Below are 18,969 nucleotides of genomic sequence, written 5' to 3'. Positions count from 1 at the left end.
ACAGGAGGCAGGGCTGCCTAGCAATGGTGCAGAGAGCTGAACTTAAAATGCCCTGTGCCTACAGCAGCTATCCTGCAGAATGAATACACACAGACTCACATGGAGGACAAGTTAATTACACACCAAACCTTCAACAAACTCCTGGATTTTAGGCACTCAGGAGTTGCAGTATTAGTTCTAATGAAACTAGCTTATCCATAAGAGAAGCTAGCCAGTTTGGCCCTGTGTTCTTTTTTCCTGGTTATGTGAGTTAAATGGTAATGCAATGGGGTTGCACAGATATATAAGGTGTAGTTGATCCAAGACAAAGGTTAAACCACTTACAAAATGTATCTTCTTACCTAAAATACACCTTTAACTTAATTCTCTATTTTTCATAGTTTATAATATGGCCAGATTGGTCTGAAATTTGGTATGAAATGTTTCATACTGGGAGCAGCTTTATTTCCACAATTTGAAAAGAACTCATTCAGCTGTATGAAGATACAGAAATGTAATTTTAAAAAACTGTTTATCAGACACTGGCACTTTTCCTGCTTGTGTAATTCAAAAAGGATCTCAGTAAAGAAAATTGAATTTGGCAATCCATTAACATAGATTTGATGCTCTCTCTGTTCATCTCTTGATGCCTCAACCCTTTCAGAAAAATGAAAATAACTCATGGTAAAAGAGAGGCTGTTCCCTCTTATTTGTCCAGTATATTGGCAATTATTAAAACCCTAGAAAAGCTGCTGAAGCTCTGCTGACTCATGGTGGCAGAGAACTTACTTGTTAACTCCACAACAAAGATGGAGGCAGAGAAGACAAAAGAGGAAAAGCCAGAGAATAGGCAAGGTTTGGGGAGAAGGCTCAAACTGAGCTGGTATACTAAGTAGCACCAACTCTTCAGGAGAAAGAATTTGGATGTTATCTGAAGCTTTACATGCTGTGTTTGAACCAGATGAAGATTCAGACCTAATTTAATACCATCTAAGTTTAGGAACCCAAGTGAGCCATTTCAAAAAAGAGTTTACTTGTCACAGGCATCCTCTACTATCAACAGTGGAAGAGCAGCAGTTCCAAGTGACAAATTGGCTTACTGAAGGTCTGAATTGTCTTCTGAAGCTGTCAATCTTGCTCCATCAAGTACAGGGAGACCCCAAGGCAGCGATGGAAAACCTGTAACAGGCACACGAGGACTGGCACGTGACACTCCTGTCAGCAGAACAGCTCCCCAGACTATCACAGTTCCCAGTGCAGCCTGCAGTTTGTCACTGGCTCCTCAACCCTATAGATCAGATTTAAGAGCCAGAAACAAGCTCTAGTAGAGAATGGGAGATAGTTGACAGTCACAGAGATTAATGGAGAAATTAACCCTTTCCCTCTTCACAAATCAGACCCAAAGGAGAGAATTTTCACAGGATGTGCCTTGATGCAGGTATGTATTTCTGACTCCTGACATGAAAGATGTTTATAGTTGTTAGCCAGGGGCGACTATGCTCCTAATTTAGGCACTATAGATACGTGTGTTAATACTAGTGGGATTACTCTAAGCCTGAAGTCATTCACAGACTAAGTACTAGGCAATGGTGGCATTTTAGCGCGTGGAAAATTTCAGGTTCCACCTCATTTTAAGTTCTTCTACGCTCACAGCAGTGAATAATAAGGGAAAATTCAAAGCACATTATTCCAAGGGGTAAGGCGTCTGCCTCAGAAAGGAAAAGCAGTTCTCAGAGCTGTCTGGTTGCATTTGAGGGACTGTAATCTGTACTCCTCTTTTAACAAGCAGCACACTTCTCTTCAGGCTCTAGCCTATTCTTGCACGACAAAGAGCCATGATTTCACACTTCCCCACCATCATCTCTGATCACATATTTCTTGGCGGAGGAAGACTGCCAGCGTGGTGCATTTGCTGTAATGCCATCTTACCTTTGCTCTGCCCACATAAGAGGATGCGTCGATCCTTTCTCTACAGCACACAGGAAAGAAGAGAAGAGTAAGGAAAGAGAAAAAGGCTCTTTATGTGATATATAAGGACTGCCCAGAGCCACACATCTAAAAAAACTCTGCATATTGTACCTTCACATAAAATCCTGCATATGTCATAAGTTACAGTAAAAATAATTCACCTGATTAAGGTACTACACCAAGCTGCTTAGTCCCTACATTGTAAGCGTTACAGAAGCCTGTGTTTGAAGTGTTAGTGTTGTGGAACGAAGTGACAGCAAGTTGGGAAATAAATGAGCACAATACTCTCTTCTAACCTCCTGGCACTGTGCCTTTTAACAGAGAATAAAAAAGCAAAAAGGCAAAATGTCAGCTCCAAAACATTTTTCATGTTGTAAAATATAGTGTCCCCACTGAAACACTTGCTAAGAGACACACTGAGGGAGCTGATACTTCTCTAAAAAATAGTGAGTTATTGCAAAAAGGTCATGTGAACACATGTCTAATGCAGTAAGGAAAAAAAAAAAACACCAAAAAAACAAACCCTTAGGACCAAAAATTTGTTTCTATGTCCTACAAATGTCATGTTAGCCCTTCAGACAAAAGTCTCAGCAGCGCACGCTGAGCTATTATTAAGTTCAAGGATGCAAACCAGCTTTCAACAAGCAGCAAAAGAGACTAAGAGGATTTGGATATTTCAGCACACCTCACTAGTTTACATCGAAGCTGACCATTCGGCTTCTATTAGTCACTCAGAACAATCACTCTTTTCCCAGCAGAGCTTACTCATTTGCAAGATAAAAGGAAGACATTTCTGCACATGCCCATAATATTCTTCACCACTGGGGGCAGCTTTACATAAGACTGCATTCCCCGAAACCAAAGCAACAGTCGGACGGAGCTCTCAGAATGACAGTATGCAGAAGTGAGCAGAGCTTGTTCGTTGTACGGGCTTATTCTACCTTCTATGCTACAAAGCAGCTTCCTAGCCGGATCGGGTACTAAGTAAGGGAACTGCTGGGCTATGGAATACAGATGTGTGAATTCAGATAGCTAAATGGTGCTTGGAGAAATCTAACATGCTTTCCTATAAAGAGAAAATTTAAAAGCCAGGTTCCTAACTATAAAGATGCAAAAACGTAATATCCATGAAGATCCTATTACCTAGGAAGAATTTGACATTTTGCTGCGAATGCTGTGTTGGGATTGATTTATTCTTGGAGTGTTCTGCATGGCTGGCAAAGAATAATGTTCCAAAATCGGTCCATCTCCCAAGGGGTCCAATTTTTCTTCCTGGGTGTCAGCGAGCCCTGACTCACTACAGTGCAGCTGACAGGGGCTGCCATGCTTGTGGCACACTAAGCAAAAAACAAAAGACCTAAGGACGACCTTTGAACAACACAAAGGATGGGTATGTTTTTCATGTTATTTTTCTAATGTATAGTTCATAGCCACTGCATAGCCTGTGCTTTAATTACTCCATAGACTTACCTTGATGTAATTTATTATTACAGTTAAATTGCTTAGGGATTACACCTTTTACCCAACTGTTCTTCAGTATTTATATAAAGGTATTCTTTAAAAAAAATCTGAGTAAAGAAAACAATGTGAAAAGTAGTTGAGTCAAGCTAGGGATTTTTAAATGATTGTTGAAATAAAAGATTTTAGCATGACTGAAAGAAATGACTGATGTGTGGGGGGATAACTTTTCTAAGTTGTTTTTATTTCCAGGTTTCAATGTAATTAGGCTACTGAGCGGATCAGCTGTAGCTCTGGTAATAGCCCCTACTGTATTACTGACAATGCTTTCTTCTGCTGAACGAGGATGCCCTAAGGGCTGTAGGTGTGAAGGCAAAATGGTATATTGTGAATCTCAGAAATTGCAGGAGATTCCCTCAAGTATATCTGCTGGTTGTTTAGGTTTGTCCCTTCGATATAACAGCCTCCAAAAACTAAAATACAATCAATTTAAAGGTCTTAATCAACTCACCTGGCTCTATTTAGACCATAACCACATCAGCAATATTGACGAAAATGCTTTCAGTGGAATACGCAGACTAAAAGAGTTGATCTTGAGTTCCAACAGAATCTCCTATTTTCTTAATAATACCTTCAGACCTGTGACAAATCTCCGGAATTTGGATCTGTCATACAATCAGCTGCAGTCTCTGGGATCTGAACAGTTCAGGGGCTTAAGGAAGCTGCTGAGTTTACATTTGCGGTCCAATTCCCTAAGAACCATCCCTGTTCGAATATTTCAAGATTGTAGGAACCTTGAACTGTTGGACCTGGGTTATAATCGCATCCGAAGTTTAGCAAGAAATGTCTTTGCAGGCATGATCAGACTTAAAGAGCTTCATCTGGAGCACAATCAATTTTCTAAGCTCAACCTGGCACTTTTTCCAAGGCTGGTCAGCCTTCAAAACCTTTATTTACAGTGGAATAAAATCAGTGTGATAGGACAAACTATGTCCTGGACCTGGAGCTCATTACAAAGACTTGATTTATCTGGCAATGAAATAGAAGCTTTCAGTGGACCTAGTGTTTTTCAGTGTGTGCCCAATTTACAGCGCCTCAACCTGGATTCAAACAAGCTCACATTTATTGGTCAAGAAATTTTGGATTCCTGGATATCCCTCAATGACATCAGCCTTGCTGGGAATATATGGGAATGCAGCAGAAACATTTGCTCTCTGGTAAACTGGCTTAAAAGTTTTAAAGGGCTGAGGGAAAATACAATTATTTGTGCCAGCCCCAAAGAGCTGCAAGGGGTGAATGTTATTGATGCAGTGAAAAACTACAGCATCTGTGGCAAAAGTACCACGGAAAGGTTTGAATTAGCACGAGCTCTCCCAAAGCCAACGTTTAAACCAAAACTCACCAGGCCTAAACATGACAGCAAGCCCCCTCTGCCCCCAACTATTGGAGCCACTGAATCGAGCTCCGAACCTGAGCACGACACAGAACACATCTCCTTCCATAAAATCATAGCAGGCAGCGTGGCCCTTTTCTTGTCTGTGCTTGTGATCCTGCTGGTAATCTATGTGTCATGGAAGCGTTACCCAGCCAGTATGAAGCAGCTGCAGCAGCGCTCTCTCATGCGAAGGCACAGGAAAAAGAAAAGACAGTCACTGAAGCAAATGACTCCAAGCACACAGGAATTTTATGTAGATTACAAACCTACCAACACTGAAACCAGTGAGATGCTGCTGAATGGAACAGGACCCTGCACGTATAACAAATCAGGCTCCAGGGAATGTGAGGTATGAACCATTGTGATAAAAGAGCTTTTAAAAGCTGGGAAATAGTGGTGCTTTATTGAACTCTAGGGACTATAAAGGGAACGTTTTTCTCACTTTTCTGGCACAGCTCTTCCATGTCTCTTTTTTGTACATTCATAATACTGGTCATTTTATTCTCATACATAATCAACTCATTGAAATTTAAATACCACAATCAATGTGAACCCTGAGCTCTGGTTTAATACAATACCTATTGTACAAACCCTCTACTGATTTCATTAAAGTCTCTCTTGTTTTTAAATAGAAAACTTCTTTCATAAGTAATCCATTGCACCTGCAGCAACTGTGCCTCTGTTTAGGGAGAAAAATGTCAACAATGAGGAAAAAAAAAATATCAAACTCAGCTCCCCCCACCCCATCCCCACTTCCTCCCCCAACCCAACCCCAGCCCTTGCTCTGAAACTCACTTTTTGCACCAAGAACAAACTAAAGACCCAGGTACTGTAGCATCATATGAATTCTGAGTTGTCTGAGGAGAGAGATGATGCAGGAACAGCTCTGAAAGAGTGCCCGATTTCTGCCCAACACAAGATAGAATAAAAAGCCAGTGGGGAGTTAAAGCACTGTCTTAGGACATGAGGTATCACACCAAAAGCAAAGCAGAGGGAGACATAGGTTTAATAAAAAATTAAAAATAAAAAGGTACAATGGGATTTACTGTACTGCATTATAATACAGTGTTTCTAGGGCTGATAACTATTAATTGAAACCTGGTTATGTGACTTCATACAAAAGGTGCCAGTGTTTATCCCTTACATCCAGTTGCCTTTCAGAAAGTAGTCAAAAGGCATTCATTAAATGAGGAGCAGAAATTCCTTATTGATGCAATTAGAGGAACTCAAATGTGCAGTAGCAAAAGCAAGACCACTTCCTGCACACATTTGTTTCAGCGCTCATTAGAAATTCTCTTTTCAAGACTGTCAAAGACATTAATGTAGCTGAGGAAACCATTAAATCTGTCATTTTCTTCTATTTCTTTTTATTTGCTGGGCTGGGCTTGTTAGGGTTTTGTGATGTGTTTTGCACACTGTCCCTCTAATAACTAAATAAAGCTTCATTACTTACAAAGCCACCAGTGTACATTTTAGAAATACTACAACTGCAAAGAGCTTTCAGAAAAAATCAGTTACTCTCTGATATGAGAAGAGTGTATCCAAAAATCCTTAAAGAAACCAGTGGCAAATTATTTTTCTCTCTTAGCAAAACCCTAATGACATTACAAGAATTCACAGATATTCTTTTTTTATGTGTAGTCATTCATCAGTGCTTCTGGGCAAAATACAGATTTGTAACCCAGCTACTCCCTGCCCTCTCTCTTCCAAAGTCATGTATTTTTGTGGTTGCAGAAGAATATAACACCCCCCACATTTCCAAATAAATCATATCTCCTATTTTGATTATCATGAAGGGGGGGGTGGGGGGGGGTGTCATTCTTGAAATAATACAGCAGCACCTATATAGAAGCAAGTCAGCAATTTAATTATCTCTATTTTGTAACTTGATTTGGCTTAGTAAACTGCGTGTCTTCAATCACTTGGGAGGGAATGTTTCTACAAAGGAGTTTCACTGCAGCAGATTAGAAAAATCAAAACCTTAGCAGAATATTCTCCTGAATTTTTACTGGGGAAAAAAAAGCTAATCACAGCCAATCACCTTGAAATATGCTAGGTACAATGAAAACAAAGCTAGAAAGCATCTCTTAAAAAGAACTAATGCACTTGAAGGGATTTTGGTTTGGTTTTCTTCATGTAGTGAAACCACTCTCATTTTCAAGGACTGTAGCGAGGAAATATCTGAGAGTAGAGGCTTGAGACTGAACCCTACAACGAGACCCCATTTTACTGAGTACAAAGAGGATCCCACACAATTAATAATGCAAGTGCTTGAGACGCTTTAGTAGCACTGAGCAGACTGTGATTTTTAACCTGAGTTGTACCTTGAAAGTTGCTATTAAAAATACACTTACCTTAGCTGTTACAGGATTTAGTTTTCTACCAGCAGGACTTGGTTATCTCTGTACAGAAGTATTAGAGTTTGCTGTAAACTTCGTGTTAAGAACCATCTCTGTACTTCTACAGGCTACAATGTCTGCAGTGGTGACTAATATTAGGCACAGCCAAAACAAGAAAGATTTGGCCCAAAAAATACATACATTCATGTACACATATACACATACCCTCACCTGTGTATGTGTATATGTATATAAAAGAAACTTGTGCTATTTAGTTTTGGGAGTGCTAACTGCAGTCAGAAAAAAAATTTCATACTATTAATTTAGAATTTTTGCTATTTGAAAATATTCGATACATCTTCTAAAACTTCTTAATGGACTGTGATTATGAATTAGTTATATATAACTGCGTTTGACTTTATATGTTTCCTTTTATGTTTCTTTAATGTCTTGTTCTAACCATAACAATACTCAGAAAGAACCAATCCACAATTTCCTACAGAAAGAAACACCTGTAAAATTATCACTAGCTCCTTTTAAAAAATATTTCATTATAAGCATGAAAGAAAATAATGCCAGTATGTCATTAATCATAGATGAATATCAAAACTAATAATGAAAATCCAGCACGTCTATATTCAAGCACATTCAAGCTCAGATCAGCTAATTTGTTTATTGCCTGAAAAAAATACAGATTCACCTTTCATGAATTTTCAAGCACATACCAAATACAGATGAATGTGTAATTGCTGCTATAGTCATTGATAATGAAACCACTGTCTGATTACACAAAAAAGATGCCCCGTGTAACTCTCTGAACCTTCTTGCACAGCCTGAGGCCTGTGAGCTGAGTTGTTAAATCCCACTTTAGTGGCTCTGGCTTAGAAAACATTTTAAGCTCATGCTTTCATCTGTGCAAAGACTACATGAACTAAGCTAAACTTAGACTCACCACTGTCAAATTAAACACTATAGAAGTGACTTATTTTGGGTGTCTAGGCCACCAGAGTCACAAATTCTAATAATCTTATAGGAAACAACCTAATCTTAGCTGAGCAGCTCTCAGTCCCTGTGAATGTCTGCCCCTCTCCTAAATACAAACGAAGTGTTAAAGCCTCAAAGATTCCAAAGAAGAAATTTCTCCTTTGCTTCTCTATAGTTTGGGCAGCAAGTATCTAGAATTCTGATTCCACTTTGTCCTGAGTTTTGGATATTTTGGTGCCAGTAGCTCACGAAACTGTTAAAACTTTGCTGGGGTGATGCTGAGGGATCCTCAGAGGATGGCAACAGCAGTGGTGGCTCTCACAAACCCCTAAGCCTTCATACAAGCATTTTAGCACCATCTTGAGGAAGGAGATGTGATTGAGTGCCTCTAATGACCTGGCTATCCCTTAATGGATCTGATGCTGCTTACATATTCCAAGTTTAGGAGAGCAACAATGTATTTTGAAGGTATCTGGCGTTTGTTTTGTTGTGGGTTTTGTGCTCTTTTAATCAATTTCTAATCCTTTTCCTGAGTCATATATGGTGTTCTGGGGCTACCACTCAAAGACCAGGGCTTTTCAAGCCACAAACAAGGTGCAGTACTCTTCCATGGCCATTTTTATTGGTTTTGCAGTCTACACTTATTCAAACAATGTTGAGACAGATGTGAGGTGGAATCACCAATCAAGACTTTCATTTTATTGTAGCACCCCAAAAATCTTAAAAGAAGTCAGGACCTCCTCTGCTAGACACTTTACAAACACATTCCAACAATCTCTTACATTAAATGTTTACGAGGTATGTTGAGAAGACAGACAGAAGATGGAAAATAAACGTGATAGATTTGAGGTAGTTTGCTTGAAATCACACACCAGTTGAGTACTGGGAATATAATTCAGTCTCCTCACACTAAGACATCCTCCTAGCCAGTGGACTACTTGGCCTTTCAACTAAACGACCTAGCTCCTGGAATACTGAAGTGGTATTTCAGAATAATAAACCACACAGAATGCACATCTTTGGAAAAAGAAAATAACTGATGTACTAAGCAAATTCGAGGAGACTGGTAATGTTCATTCACTGTGTTGAGATTACCTCCAGCAATTGCAGAGTAAGAGAATAATAATGAGAACAAGTGGCTTGAGCATAATAAATGAAAGTTTCTCTACTGGGTGGTAGATTTGCATTACTCACTGTCTGCACTTACACAGTCATCACAGCTCAAGGTTGGGCAATGCTCTTTTTTTATTATTATGAAATAGTGAACCTTGATACAAAATTCAATTGCAAAATGAACGTAAATGTACAATATTGCTGCAAACACAATTAGAAATTTTCAGTTTGCTGCAAGCTAATGGTCTTTGCTGTCAGCCACTCAACTCTAGATAAATATTCCCTTAGATGAATTTCTGTGGAACAATAGTGACATCCAGTGGGTAGTTTGCTTAATCACAGGTATCTATTGTCTATCAAGTCACACAGAGATGTGCTTGCCTATTTACTTTGCATTCTTCTGTATCACATGGTGGTAGCATCAAATCCTTTAAGCATACAAAGTATTCAACTGTATCTGTGTAGAGCAGTCATGACCTGAATGCAGTGAATAAGTGGAGAAAATAATGGATGAATGCTAGCAAGAAATAGTCTACCCAGTGCCACTACTGTCAGTAAAAATCAAGAAGCATATAATAAGTAGGCAAGGACAGGAGCTGTAACAAATCTGTGGCCACTGATTCAGAACTTCTTACTTATATAACACCACTAGGTGACTTTAAGATACTATAAAATAAACTCAGACTACAAACAACTCATTCAACTTTGTTACAGCAGCAGATTTAAAATAGTAATAAAAATGTTGAGTTTATTTTTACAATGATGAAAGATATTAGTAGATATCAAAAGGAAGGGCACTTACCACCCGTGAACAAGTTAAAGTAACAGCTTCATCTCAAAAACACAAAATGTACACAAGAGACAAGAAGGAAATTATGAAAGATCAAATTCACAAGGAATGATAAAGCCAAACTATTGGAAAATCACCAGTGACATGAATATGCAGCAAATTTGCTTGGACAAAGGTTGCTTGCAGCAACCTCTGGTATGTTTTGCAGCAATTACTTTAGGCCTCAGAGTAACTCTATGCTAATATTACTGGCAGTGATTTTAAATCACAATGAATGACAAAAGCCAATGAAATCAGGATTATAGCTCTGTTGATAACAGACATATTTCATTTCCCTTAAGAAGATGCGCAAGAACTCATTTCACTCCACATTGAGTATTTCTAACTTTTTATGTACTTAGGTGTGTTTGGAGGTCACCTATCAGTCCATGATATGTAGCCTTGATTTTTATTCCTAGCTAGGCTGTCTAGAGTGGGTGTTATCACAGCAGTACAGTATAGGATTTCGATGTGATTCTCAGGGTTATAGCCAAACTATTTCTTGGCATAACAGTGAATGGAATGCAGTAGGACACCAAAGAAGTAAAAAGGGACTGAGCTCAACAGCTATCAACAGATCACCAAGGAAGTGATAAAGTAATAAAAAGGAGTTTATTCAAGATACTCTGGGATGGCTAGCTGTGAGTTGATGGCCAACATTTTACCTACTAGAGAAATTGCAAATCTCATTTAAAATGAGCACAAACATCATAAAGGCAATAATGAAAAAAACTTGCAAGTAGTAGGTAGTGTTTTTTATTTGACCAACCCATCACAGAAATCACATCTTACCACAATTCATCTTGCTGGTATTGTTAGACTATCGTGACCACAGCATTAGCATTCTAATGTAAGAATGAGCATTGTTTACTGAGAAGGGACAAAAAGACAATTAATCCCTATTTATTAGCTTTTTGTTTCTAAACAGCTTAATGAAATTTATTGATATTACAGGAAATATTTTGTATTCATGTGAAAAATTGCAAGTTTAAGATTCTTCATTACTGAAATCAACTAAACTAACAAAACATTTCATTCTTTACTTATTGTTTCTTACTGTTTCTCACAAACTCTTTTACTTGCCAAGAAACTGAATGACTGGAGATGTAATCTTGAAAAAGAGTTTTCCAAAAAGCCCTCACATGTGTTGTCTTAGCCACTAAAACCATTCCCTTCCTGTGTTCCTGTGCAACTGATACACTGACCATGTGTCACAGCTTACACTCTTGACTGAGTGTTAAATTTCTATTACTTCAACACTAGCAGTAGCATTGAGATCATGTAGGAATTCATAATAACAGTTCAACCTTGTAAATTCTCTAAGTGTTTTGTGGCAGTCAGACTCTATTAATACATCATAAGGACATATGAAAATAAAACATCCTAATTACTCATCTACTTACACTCCAAACAAGAACATAAATGCATTACAAGGTTTATTGCTTCACTACACTATTGAGAAAATCATCTGCCCAGTTCTATGTGCAAATCCTTTTCTTCTTCAAACTAACAAAACTAGCTAGGTCTCTCAGGAACCTAATTGCTTAATGCTGAAAGAAAAAAAAATTAAACACATTGATATTGGCAGCAGCCTGCAGAAGTTGTCATCACAAACTCAGCCTTCATTAGTTATTCTCACTTGAAACCCAGCAGTACCTCCTATACTCGTCATGTATTATACCTGCACTATATCCTATAGTGTGTTGTACTAACAATATAAAAACTGCTTTTTTATAGGCACTTCTGTTCATGTGCATAATTATACTGAGAGATGGAAAACAGAAAAGACTCAGGAAAAGGACTGCATATGGCTTACAGTGCTAGTAAAAAGTTAGGGAGCGTCACTCAGCTTTTCCAGAAGTTAAGCAGCTGGGTTTGAAAAAGATAAAATCACATTCTAAAGCAAAACTGGAATGCTAAATAAATGCTTGTGCATTTCTTAAAAGTATTTTAAGCATCTGGGGTTTTCTTTTAAATTGCTACTGTCTGATTCTGGGCATCTTTAAACATCAAAGAAAACACTTCTTTAACTTTTATTTCACACCTAACAGTAAGAGGGAGAAAACACCTTATAATGTAAGACACCTATTTCTGAAGCTGTGGGACTGAGTTGATATGGGAATAATCACAATCTATTTCATCTTACTATTTGTTGTTTCTTGTATGATTATTTTCAACATCTGTAGGAATAATGAGATAATGCTAATTAGTAGCATGTACATTACTCTAGCTGAGTATATTCTCCTGACATTTATTTTGTGCTTCATGGCAAATCATAAGTTGTGTTGTTAGGTCTTACATGTGCCCTTTATGGCCAGGAACAACTTACTGGATGCTTGAATACTAATTCTATAACTAGTGTCTATAATAATGGGTGCTGCAGAACTCATGGTTCTGATTTTCAATCAGGCACTTAGATTTTCCACTTCCTTAAAGGCTGCAAAGCTCACAAACCAACTTCAAATTAATGTAACGAGACTACCATCCCTGTCCTGGTTCAGCTGTAACTCAGGGAGAAAACATGCACGAAACTTTCAAAGGTACAAAACATGATCTCCAATGGAAGCTGGGCATCCTAATTATCTTTGTAATTCTTCCCTTCATTGCCCACAAGGTTAAAAGTAGCCATAGATGAAGGAAACATGAAGACTGAACATGTGTTTTGCTAGAGTGTAGATTATAATACATTATATGTATGTATATTTTATATATACATATATATGTATATTATTATAGTATGATAATACAAGCAATGATAATACATTAGTCATACAATCTCTGAGCCACTGAAAACACAACCATCATAAATGGATTCCTTATTCCAAAATACAGACTTCAGAATGTATATTATAGTATATACATTGTTTCTTGTTGGACTTTTTTTTTTTTTTTTAAACACGTTATGCAGGAGCATCTATTTGGCTTGCGGTAAGTTGTACGAAAGCCACAGATGATAAAAGTGTAAAAAAGGGAATACAGTTTACAAAATGCAAAATGAAGTCAAGCAGAAAAACACTTTAGACTTCATCTTAATTAGTGTCTTGCTACTAATTTTTCAGTTTCCTATAGATTATCCTATTTGAAAATAGATTACAGGAAAGATTTTCAAAGCTGCAAATGGGAATTTAAATACCCAGATCCCACCCACTTCTTGCAATAGTTGAGCACTTAACCTTTGTGACACAACATTATCTCCTCTCCCCTTCTGCCCAGAATTGGAAATTTGAACGAGACTCTAAGGTCTACAAAGTGCAACCATCTTCATGAAGCTAGTCTAAAAAATTACCCTCTCGGAGACTTTTTGCAGGTTTTCTTGCAAGCGAAAGGAAGCAGTTGTACCTCAATGATGCGCAGATGGTGGCAAATGTATCTTACTAACATTGGGTGGGATGCATATTGAAAAAGGGTATATATTGGAAAATTGCCTTCTGACCTACTACAGAAGGGATTGCCGCTAATTCCTGGCATGCAGTTAAAATTAACTGACCTCAGAAAAATAACTACCTATGGTTCAGTTTAAAAAACACCTACAGATTCTGGAGTCTGTTTTTTTTTAACCAGATGAGCTTATTCCCCATATTTCTCTCTAATAACTATCATAGTAATCTTATACAAAAATATTTAGCCGAAGTTTGAGAAAAGGATCATCTTTTCCTCTTCAAAAATAACATCAGATAATCATCACAGTTTTGTTAGCAGTGCACTATTGCTTTCATATCACAGTATTAGCCTTCCAGCCATCTGTAATGAGTCATATCCTCAAAACAGTGCAGGCTTCATCCTACATTACTTCTTACCAGCCAGCTTCTTCTGAATCACATTGTACTATCCAGAATACATATGCACTGCATATAATAGCACTTTCCAATTCAAAAATGAATTTCATGTGATATTACACCTGTGACTCACAGTGCAATATACCTACTATCCAACAAAGGATCACAACACACAGGGATGGAAACCCTTCAGTGGGAACTCTTCCTAAGGCTAATTGTACTTATCACAAACATTCTCTGTACTTTTGGGACTAAATGTTTAGTTTTCTCTACTTTCATTTATCCTTAACAACAGTTTCCAGGCTACGCTACTGATACAAAATGTGGGCCTGCAGCAAAAACTAGCAGTATTATTATATGAGCTCAGAAGCTCCAATTACTAGCCAGTAACTTGTCCTTCGTTAAAGAACAGATTTACTTCAGACACACATGACACCGGACAGCATATTTCTATTACATCCCCACTGATGCTGGCAACTCAAAAATAGTTTTTCATTTTTCTTAGTGAATAATTCACAATCACAGAGAATATGGGGTGAAAAATTTCTAACATTCTAAATCAGAATCCTGCATATTGAATCTTTATACCTTCCACATTTTGCATAAGTGGCTTCCCATTTTTAAAATATGTACGTCAAAAATAAACTATTTGCCACAGGGGAAGTAATAAATTTTGTGAGGCAGTCTGCATGTAGTTGCCAGTAACCATGTTCTTTCCACTGAGGGTTTGAACTTATATCCAGTGTTTATTTTACAGCTTAAGGAAGCCTGCAGCACACAGCTATGACGTCTCAACATTTTCTTACTTTTTAAATTAATTTTTGTATATGATCTTTCTTAGGACAAAGCTTGAAATATTTTAAAGTGAGAAGTTATTGCCTATCAGGCCGAGTAGAAGGCAACAACATTGTAGGGAGAAAAGTGACTGTGAGTGGTATGCAGTTGCTCTTAGTTTGCATGTGCTAAGTATTCACAGAGGTTTGTTGTTATGAAGGCTTAATAAAGCACAGTAACTCAAACAATCATGCACAACTTTTTGCTATCCAAAGGATGCGGGTTTGTCTGTAGCCATAGCATTTAATGGTAAATTCTGATGTGTTAGAGATATCTTGTAGCAGCATAAAATAATCTGAAATCATAACATAATAGATTGCATTCTCAGATCTGAAAGCATGCTGTATTTGGGCTGTATCGGTATCATAAATTTGAAACACCTATATATCAGTAATAATAATAAAATGCATTTTTCCAAAGCCACAGAACTACTGATACATATGCTTTGGCTTCATATATAAACTGACATGGCAAACTCTAAATTTAAACAAAGGCAATTACTTTTAAAGCCTCATCACACTAATTACATCCATCAAGTGTGTAAAATACATTTTGTCAGCTAAGAACAGAGGACTTCAATTAAATGCAAATCCTTATTCAGCACTCTAAACTGTTAATGGCTCAAACTCATTAATGAGATGATGAAAAGAAAACGCTCCTACACACAGACTCTGCAGTGAGAATTTATTACAAGTACTCATTATTTCCACCTAGTTCATATACTTAAGAAAGTGTCCCATATTTATATGTCAATACTCCAATATCAACAGAGAAAGATATCAAAATAATATTTTTTGTTTGTGAATGTGCTTGTATACATATTTGGGCCTTGACAGTCATTTCCAAGAGAGGTGACCTTCTTCCCTAACCCAGAGGGCCCCAGAATAGCTAGTGGGACACTAACCAGCCATGATCTGCTGTTGATTCAGACTTTGAGCCCCTTCTGTGCAGAGCTTGCTATAACTATTTGATAGCTTTTTTGCGCAGTCACAGCAGCTTATTTGAAAAAGTATTCCATATTCCCAAATCTTTCCTCAGCCATCCAAGCAGCATGGCTCTCCAAAACTGATGACGAAGTTCACCTGGCAGGTACCTCTGCCTCAGAATCAAAATAGAAGAATCTGCATTTTAAGCCATATGGGTGATAAGGCCTGAAGTAGGGGAGAGGAAACTGTCAGAATGGTATTTTAAGCAAACTGTCCAGCATTTTAATTTTTCAAATAAGTAATATGAATGCTAATGGCAGGCTGCACAGCATGCCTGGGCTTACACATTTTTATAATGATTTTGGATAGATCCTCTATTTGAATTAGTTCAGAAGAGAGTAGAAAGAGGCTTACAGAACTACAGGTGAACTACTACAGCAGGGTGGTGGGGAGACATGAGAGTCAGAGGAACATATCCCTGTTCTCTGATATGTGCACATTTCACATCAGGTTTGTGAATTTTCATCCCTCTTGTAGACTGCAGGGTTTTCTGTATGAGCTTATAACCTTAACAAAAGTTAATAAGAGGATTTCTCAATTGCAGGACTTCCCTAGATCAGGGTTACTTCCCATAGAAAGGAAAAGTATCATTATATTTTGATTTCTTTTTCAGATTTCTCTCTTCCACTCCAATCCCTTTCTTTCCTCCAGTCTGGGCTCCTCTTCTCCTTTGATTATCTATTTCCCAGAAATAAAAAGGGAATCTAAGGACTACATATAAGTATAACAGATGCCCTTGAATTTCTAGCAAGTCTAACAAGTTCTGCCCATGCAAAGCCTTGTTTACAAACAAACTCAGCTCCAACAGCAGGCAAGCTTTCAGCAACAAAGAAACAAGAGACATTTTCATAAGTCTTAAAATTACTTCCCCCCAGTAGAGAAGACTCATTGATCAAATACCAAGTAAAATGAGATACAGTGAAGTGATCCATATTATAAAGCAGTTTTGAATATTTGTACCTCCAGCAGAAACCCTATCCTATCAATTTTAAGTGAAAATTAACATAACGTTCAAAACTTGTTCTGCATGAGAAAACAAAAGTTATCTAAAATTATGGGCCTTGCTGTTACAGTATGCTGATTAGTTACAAAGAATTGAATTTTTTATATCAATGCTTTACTGGGGCACTATATGGATATGACAGCTAGGACATGTCCCTGCACTGCAAAAAAGAAGCAGATTTGCCTAAGGTTAATTCTACACTGGCTTAATTATTAATCTATCTCTCCCAAATGCATTTTTTTTTTAAGTACTTAAAAAGGCCTTTGCAAATAGAAGTCCTCTGTTTATCGATAGGATAGTTTTCAAGGCGGACAGCTAGGCTGCAGTATATAGACAACATTTCTTCAGCTGATCTGGTTAATTAAAATGCATGGTTATAACAAGCTCTCTTAGAGCTGCAGCTGAATAACCCATGATCCCTTTTTTCTCAGTACCACAGAATACTTTGCGTCTGTTTAATAGGGCTGTTTCAGGATTTAATCAAAGATTTCCAATCTATGCTCTGGAACAAGGAGTCTTTCCCTTTTTAAAAGGTTTCAAATAAAATGCTCATTTTCATAGACATCCCTTCGGAATACCTGTAGCTTGTGCCCTTTACCTGCACTTCCACTCAATTTAATGCTTGTTTTATACAATTTAATACTTCCTCTTCCATTTCTCTGCGTCCCTACACAAAGAAAACGCTAACAACACTATTGCATGTTCTTTCCAGCATAAATCTGTAAGTCCAATTTTTTTGAATCACTTCAGGAGAATATATTAACAGCTTTGAAGGGGGAGGGTAACTGGAAGAACTGCAAAAGCTGATAGAAAACCTGTGCCAGGTAGTAGATGGAGCAGGATTGAAAGTGGAAATCCATGTGCTATATAGCATTTGCTAACACACTACGGTGGTGCTGCATGCTAAGTAAGAGAAAGAAGGGGATTTGCAAAGGAATATTAACTTTGAAGATGTATAGGCATTAAACTGTTTAGAAAATAGCCTGGAATAAAGGAATGCCTCAAAGTCAACCACTCAAAACTAGCGGACACTTGAAAACACAGCCCCTCCCTATTTCTGTTTATACATTATAAAAATCACTGTGATAATTACAAGGTTCATTTAGTCAATAATGGTAAAACATGTGGATACCTGAAAATTAAACATCTTCAGTTCAAAAACAGTAGCTGACTCAGTTCCTTCACATGTTGGACCAGTTGGTCATTCACCCAGAGCTAATGTGAACCATATCTGACAGTACTCTAAAATGATCCTCTACTCCAAACCTCTGACTCAGGATCTCTAGTTAACTACCTTGAATGGGTTTGCCTATGCATCTTTTCCAAGCAGTACTGGAAGTCTCTAGTAAGTTGACGATCTTCTGTATCCTTCAGAGAAAGATTATATATTAGGTCTCATCTGCCCCATGAGCTACCAAAAATGACTGAAAAGAAGCTCTTTTCTAAGCCATATTTTCCTTTCTGATGGGTGAATTCAAGTAGACCTCCATGGTGTAGTCTGCAAAAGGGCTCCTTATTGGCAAAACCATACTGAATGGGTGTTCAGGGCAGTCTGATTACCTTTATAAATACCTTTTCATTCTTTTTATGCTACTGAAGCAACATAGATCAGTGAAGAATCACTGCACATCCCCCTTCTGATGGTTTCATTCTATTTAAGTTTGTTTAATGGACAAAACAGTACACTTTCCAGGGTCTTCAACAGCAGCGTTATCTTTCTCAGGTTAACTGTCAGCTCCTGTGTTATTTTTTAGGAAGTGCTGTTTTGCTTGACAATAGTAACACTAACTATAAGAAGAACAATATATAACAGCAATAGCTTTATACTTTCCTATTCTATTAATGTTCCAGAAATCAAAGCTTGCAGAGCCTGTGGGAAAGAAGCCAGTGACCATTAACCTTCACTTTATTTTAAGCTTCTGTAATTTTAGGAGTTTAATTTCAGGCTTGCAGCCTTCAGGCTGCAGAGTTGAGACTGAAGTAAAATAAAAGAAAGAAGCAAATGTGTAGCACAAGTTAGAAGAACTCTTTTCCTGGGACCTCTGGTCATCTCCCCCAGTCCTAATGCAAAATTTATTTCAAGGCATTTAAAGTATTTCTCCCTACTTAGAGTAAATGCAATAGAGTTTTGATTTCAAATAGATGAGGGAGACAGATTCTCAAATCTTCATTAAGAACCCTGTAAAATTTCCACTAACTTTGCAGCACAATCTTACCAAAGAAATGGCTCCTGGTTTGATAGTGGCCAGTTCAGTAAGTCCCCAG

General features: G+C 37.7%; 2 protein-coding genes across 6 annotated transcripts in view; one reads left to right on the top strand and one right to left on the bottom strand.

Moving 5' to 3' along the window:
• CTNNA3 (catenin alpha 3) overlaps positions 1–18,969 on the bottom strand; it is a 545,392-nt gene that overhangs the window by 296,821 nt on the left and 229,602 nt on the right. The window lies entirely within an intron of this gene.
• LRRTM3 (leucine rich repeat transmembrane neuronal 3) overlaps positions 2,840–18,969 on the top strand; it is an 89,450-nt gene continuing 73,320 nt past the window's right edge. The window contains exons 1-2 of one of the 2 annotated variants that reach the window (XM_074830315.1): positions 2,840–3,337; positions 3,658–5,189. In XM_074830315.1, coding sequence (XP_074686416.1) covers positions 3,334–3,337; positions 3,658–5,189 — 1,536 coding nt within the window. In that variant the 5' untranslated portion in view covers positions 2,840–3,333. Of the gene's footprint in view, positions 3,338–3,395; positions 5,190–18,969 lie in introns of those variants that run through there. The other variant, XM_074830314.1, reaches the window with a different exon arrangement.

Source organism: Strix aluco, chromosome 7 (assembly GCF_031877795.1).
Source record: "Strix aluco isolate bStrAlu1 chromosome 7, bStrAlu1.hap1, whole genome shotgun sequence".
In the NCBI taxonomy this organism is placed as follows: Eukaryota; Metazoa; Chordata; class Aves; order Strigiformes; family Strigidae; genus Strix; species Strix aluco.
This window is presented reverse-complemented; position numbering and strand designations above follow the sequence as displayed.